General features: G+C 42.1%; 1 protein-coding gene across 1 annotated transcript; it reads right to left on the bottom strand.

Annotated features, from left to right (window-relative positions):
- Positions 1-529: 529 nt before the first annotated feature.
- wnt8b (wingless-type MMTV integration site family, member 8b) lies at positions 530-4,899 on the bottom strand. Its single transcript, XM_029521039.1, has 6 exons — positions 4,797-4,899; positions 4,060-4,093; positions 3,077-3,215; positions 2,521-2,646; positions 2,304-2,446; positions 530-1,099 (listed from the first exon to the last, which is right to left on the bottom strand). Exons 1-6 carry the CDS (start codon positions 4,865-4,867, stop codon positions 530-532), a joined length of 1,083 nt encoding a protein of 360 aa, XP_029376899.1. The 5' UTR covers positions 4,868-4,899.
- Between the last annotated feature and the right edge of the window lie 968 nt (positions 4,900-5,867).

Genomic DNA, 5,867 nt, shown 5'->3' on the forward strand with positions numbered 1-5,867 from the left:
GTCAGGGTGTGCCAAACAACGGGACAGCAGACTGTGCCAAAATATGTAAGGATCTTTCTAATTTCATTCAAAGCAGACACAGCTGCCATATATGTAGGTCGACTGTTTACAGCACTCATGAAAATAAAACTCGACAGGTTCTTGAATATTGTGATTTTTAAAAGTTAAATTTGCTGTTGCTCAAGACTCTGATCATCCATGGTTAAAATTTTCCCCAAGGTGTGTATGTTCGAAAATAAATAAATCGTGTTATGGATAATTTTGAAGTTAAAGAATTATCTTCAAATGCCCGGTGACTTTTCAAAATGTTGTAAAAAGTATAAAAATATATCTTAAATACATTTATACCAAAAGTACCCTTCTCATCTTCTCTATTGTGTGGTTTTGTGCACATCCCACTATCTAGTAATACCAAATTGAAAATGACAATGGTCTGACACAGCTAAGTTTTTTTTCCAAAACACACTATCTGAACATGCACAGAGAGTCTGGGTGCAGAGGTACAGCGGGGGAGAGATGAGGAAGACGCTCAGTGTTTCTTCCTCAGTCTGAGGTTCTTTCGGCGGCTGCCTGCACTCTCGTTCCTTCCCCTCTGACCTCCTTTCTTCACACAGAAGTACTTAGTCACCGTCTTTCTGCACTGCTCACATTTAACCGCGCAGCACCAGTGGAATTTACAGTTACAGCTGGACACCATCTCAGCTTTGCGCTCCTCCACGGCCAGACCGCACTCTCCACATAGCCTCTTGCAGCTCCGCTTCTCCCATTTGCTGAGGTTCTTCCCTTTCTTGAGACATTCACGTCCCTCTGTGCCTGGCAGGCCCAGAGTGCGGTTTTCCAGGCAGTAGTCAGGAGAGTCTTCGAGGTGTACCAGCTCCTTACGAGAGATGGAGCTAAAAGTCTCAGCTATCGCTCCCCGGCTGGCTGCGCTGTTTCCTGCTCCCCGGAGGAGATCCACCTTTAACGCCCTGTGGTACTTCTCCTTCAAGTAATTTCCCACCTCCCTGAACTCTGGCAGCTGCAGCCAGCAGGTCTGAGTGGTGCAGCTTCCTGACACACCGTGGCACTTACAAGTCCTCTGCATGGTCCCCTTCACAGCCTGGAGAGGTAAAGAGGAAAGATTCACTTTACTTTCCAAAGGTGTTGGAGGATTTGATGTTCTCTTCACATTTGCATACGAGAAAAAGCAGTTGAAAAAAGGTTGTGAGCATGCACATACGGACATACAGTACATTTATGTAGGTATAAACATAAAAGTCTGTGTGTGTGTGTGTGTGTGTGTGTGTATGTGTGTGGATGTGCATTGTCCTTTGACTGATGTGTTGTCAAATTAACTGATTGTATTGTCACACTTTTCCAGTTAAGTATAAAAAGGATGAATACACTCAAAGGAAGAAATGATAGTTCAAGGTTCATTGCTGAGTTTCTTTGTCGTCCACAGTGTTTCCTGACTTTAACCGACACAAAACAGCTGTCAGTTGAAAAGGAACGTTTTCCTTTCGCGAGGAGGGAATGAACACTCTGTTGAGGTGAGGCTGAATCAAAGTTTCACATTGAGTCCTATTGTCCCAGGAGAAGAAATAGGAGTATTTATTTAGCATGTTCATTATCAACATGTTTTCTAGTGTGAGAAGACCCAATGGAAAGTCCCATTGAGTAGAGAAATGAAAAAAAGGAGTGTTTCTCCCCTTCTGTCCCCATTTTTTTCTGTTACAATGATGCTCCAGGTGCCATGGGGATCCTAGGGCCCAACAGGGGGGAGCAAAGGCACCATAAACAAAGAGCACTTCAGCTGCACGCCTGTGGTCCCCTCAGACTCCCTCAGGGCCAAACAAAGACCAACATAAATGTGGGATCCTTATTGCAAGAATAAAACTAAACACTTATTTTAAAAAGCAGTATAATACAGAATGCTGTGCAATGTCTGGCTCCCCAGGATCTCCAATTAAGCTTGCACCAGTGATCTTGAGATTCTTGAGTTGAGGTATTGTCATTAAGGGCATTCAGCGCTGGTAAATAGGCCCTTCTGGTACACCGAGCACACTGTTATTATTGGGGACGAGTGGCACCTCACTTATAGCAAAGTGAAAGGGATGCTTGGGTGGCACACTCTAATTCTGAGTTGGAAAAAATTATTCAAAAGATGTTTTACACTGTGCAATCAGTAGGAGGGCCCGGAGAAAGTCCCGAAATTTCAACCAGGGCGCCACCCAGTTTCAGAACTGTATGTTTCACATCGAGGCATCAACATGTCCTACAGCTCACGTTTGCCAAGTTGATGAAATTAGGAGCACCTACTGTACCTTACGCCCAGCCTCGTTGTTGTGCAGATTCATGGCTGCTCGAGCATCTTGCCCAGTCTCCAAAGCATCAACAAACTGTTTGGAGATGGCCTCTCCAAAACCAACATTGTCACTGCAGCCGCCCCAGAGCCAACCATGACCCCCTGGGAGAGAGTAAAGAGAATCAGCTTGTATGTGAAATCTGTCAACTCTCTTTCTGTCCAGATCTGTCTCTTACCACGTTGTCCGTTCCTGCTGTCGTCACAGCCACAGTTGTCAAAGTCGCCGAGGCTGCAGTTCCTGGTTAAGGTGTACATGACTCCAGCAGAGCTGATGGCGTGAACGAATGCTGTCTCCCGATTTGCTGACAATAGAGAGATTCATCACATTGCAATCTTTTCTCACTAACTTAAATAGTTACTAGTCTTTATGGCATCTACTCTTCTTGAGCTTATCCAAATGAAGATGATTTTCTCAGGAATCTCAGTTCTTACAAACAGAGGCGCTGATTCTGGTGAATGCTGGGAAATGGATTTGTGTATTTGTTCTGCATCTAGCAAATGCAGTTACTGTAACTATCCAAAATGGTGATGAATGTTTTAATTAAGTAAATGTTTCCATTTCACAAAAGAAGAGAATGCCCCCCCAAACACCCCAAACCCCTAGAGATACAGACCACAGAGCCTGAAACAAACAGAAGCTCTCTGCTACAAAATAAACACACAAAAACACGTTTCCCCTGCACAACAACATGACTGAGCTCGTGTTCAGGCAACCCCCCACCCCACACTCACCACTCCGCAGGCTGCTGTGTGTGGACAGCTGCAGAGCCCTCTCTGGGCAGTTCCAGCGATCCCATGCGAACTGATACTTGCACTCCTCTATGCCACTCTGAGCTCCTGCTGCCACGCTGCTGGAATAGATCAGGTACGCCTGCAGCAGAGAGTCACAAAAAAACATACGCTGGCAGCCCACATCATGCTTAACATAATCAGATGATTGCTCAGTATCAGACATGTCCTCCTTGGAAAATGAAAATAACAGTTAATGGCAAAAAGTGACTGATCTACATCGATCTGATTCTGACTCTGAGCTATAACAGTCTGCATCAGGTCATATATTATATCTTCACATTGGTGTTTTACACTTCACCTGAAGATGGATGTTTTTCACATGGTTTCCTTGGAAAGGACAGAAAGGCCACGCTTGAATATTTAAAAATAACCTGAATTTCAATAGATAAATTTATGAACAAGCGCTCAACATTTTGGGCTTTGAGATAAAACTGAGCTCTAACTCTATTATACTTTTAAAACTCTAGTGAATGCAGTGAGTTCAGATGTTTCTTAAAACAGCACACTGTCCTTTGCTTTTGCCCGTTGCTCTGCTGTTTGTTCAGACTGTGTGAACAATAATATAAGTAATATGTCTCAAGTGGCCTTTGGGGAGATGAAGTACCACCTCTTTCACAGGGGTCTCGCTCACTAATGATGACCACCCACTACAGCAATGCCTGCCCTCGCCTCTTAACACATTCAACCCGCTGATACACAGAGCCTCTGAATAAGGTCAAGTGTACAGAGGGGGAAAGAAAATCACAAAGGGCCAAGAATATCACTGATATATCATTTGTCCCATTGTTGCATACAACAGGTACCAGAGCCCGTCCATTCACTTGAGTTAACATATCAGAAGGACTAAACAGAAGCCACATTTTCTCTTCGTGGACCTTTTGGGAAAAAGGACAGGGAGAGAAGATCAAAGAAAGTTGGCTTACCTTGGGTCCAGTCATCAAGAAATTATTCACTGACCTGGAAAAGAAGACAAGCTTATTCACTCAGAGAAGCTCAGTGTCCCTCGCTAATTCCTCTGCTAATATCTCTCATTAGTGCACTTCGTAACATGTTAAACATGACACGAGTGGGCATCCAAACCTAGGTGAACAAAACAAGCTTGTTTAAAAGTTTTTAAAAACGTAAAGGTTGAAATTCTGTGTGGCCAGATTGGGGGGGAAAAAAAATCCTTGTCTGGTGTTCTTCCTTTCTCCTTGATATATTGCATTTATCAAAGTTGATTTGTAATGGATTGCAGGGTTCTCTCTTTCAAACAAGCCATTAAATCTTATTTATTGTTATTATTATTATTATGCAGTACTAATTATTGATAAAATTGTATTAACCCTTCCACGCAGTAGATAGTTTTTTAATAAATAAAATTTGTTCCAAATACAATTTGAAGATGAAGAAAAGGGTGCTATTATCACCAGAGATTTAAAAACCTGGCAGACCAATCACTGACTATACCAATAAGCTACAAGTAGGTTACATGAGATTTGTAACAAATTATTAAATTATTTTCTTACCATTAATAAAGCCAGCTGTTACACCTTTTGAAGGCTGCATTATTAAATTACTATTGTAGAAATACTATTGTTAATAAAAAGACAATCCAGTTGCCGAAGAAGAAGAAGAAAGAAAATATTACCAAACATATTCCGCAATAAATCATACTCACCAGCAGCAGCACGACCTCATGTGAGCCAGGAGAATGAAAATGTAATAGAAAACCTCCAAATGCATGAACATCCTGAAAGGTGGGGGGGGGGATCACGGAAGCTCTGCGCCCGACCAAAGCCTGCAGACCGTCGAGAGATGGAGAGGAGACTGAGCTACCAGGGCATCAAACTTCACCAGGGCTTCCAAGATTCAAGGAGGGGGCTCTGAAATGGAGCTGCTCTCGTCCCAACAAGAGATTATCTGCTTAATTAAAGATTTTCCCCCTCTTACTCTCTTGGCCAATCAGGAGTATTGCACCAAGAAGAGACTGAAATGATCAAAAGGGCACCCTGGGCCTTCAGGGCTGGGCAACCATAGGTTCCCTGCCTCCATTCAAGAGCAGAGGAAGATCTGTTTAATCCTACAGGGAAAGTGTAACACTGATCCCTTGAATTTCTGGTCAGAGAAAAAAAGTTTATTTTAGAAATCTAACAGGCAGATGAGTGTTGAGGATTATGGAACAGTCCTCATTAGCTCCATACTGTTTTGTTTTGTTTTGTTTTTTCAGATTCACGGTTAAACAAAAAAGTGTGATTGAATCACTGTTTATCATCCTGAAACACAGGGACAGTTACTCGGACAGTAGACCAGGAGCAACAGGAGAACGGAAAGTGTCATTTGACCAGTTCATTTCAAATGTGATCAAATTGCTGTGTTCAATTTACAACATAGAAGAAGAAAGAGATGAAAGAGAAGAAGGAAGAGATTTTTTTTTTTTCACTAATGGATCTACTGTGCGAGAATGCATGATTTTTTTTCTCAGCAGTTTTATATGAGATATCATTTCCATTTTACCAAACTGCAGGCCAACTGAATGATGATACAACAATGTTTCAGTTATTTTAACACACCTGCAAATTAGGATCTTCTTTTTTTTTTTTAAGTCTGCTTTTTTCTTTCAAGCAAGGTATGACTCTCCAGTACATTTGATTCATTTTTTGAGGACATAAATCAAAAAGCCGTATTATAGTCAGCCTTACTCTGTATTAAATGGGAGTTGCCAGTGTATTGTGCTTTTCACTTGAGATTT

The sequence above is a fragment of the Echeneis naucrates genome, chromosome 15 (assembly GCF_900963305.1).
Source record: "Echeneis naucrates chromosome 15, fEcheNa1.1, whole genome shotgun sequence".
In the NCBI taxonomy this organism is placed as follows: Eukaryota; Metazoa; Chordata; class Actinopteri; order Carangiformes; family Echeneidae; genus Echeneis; species Echeneis naucrates.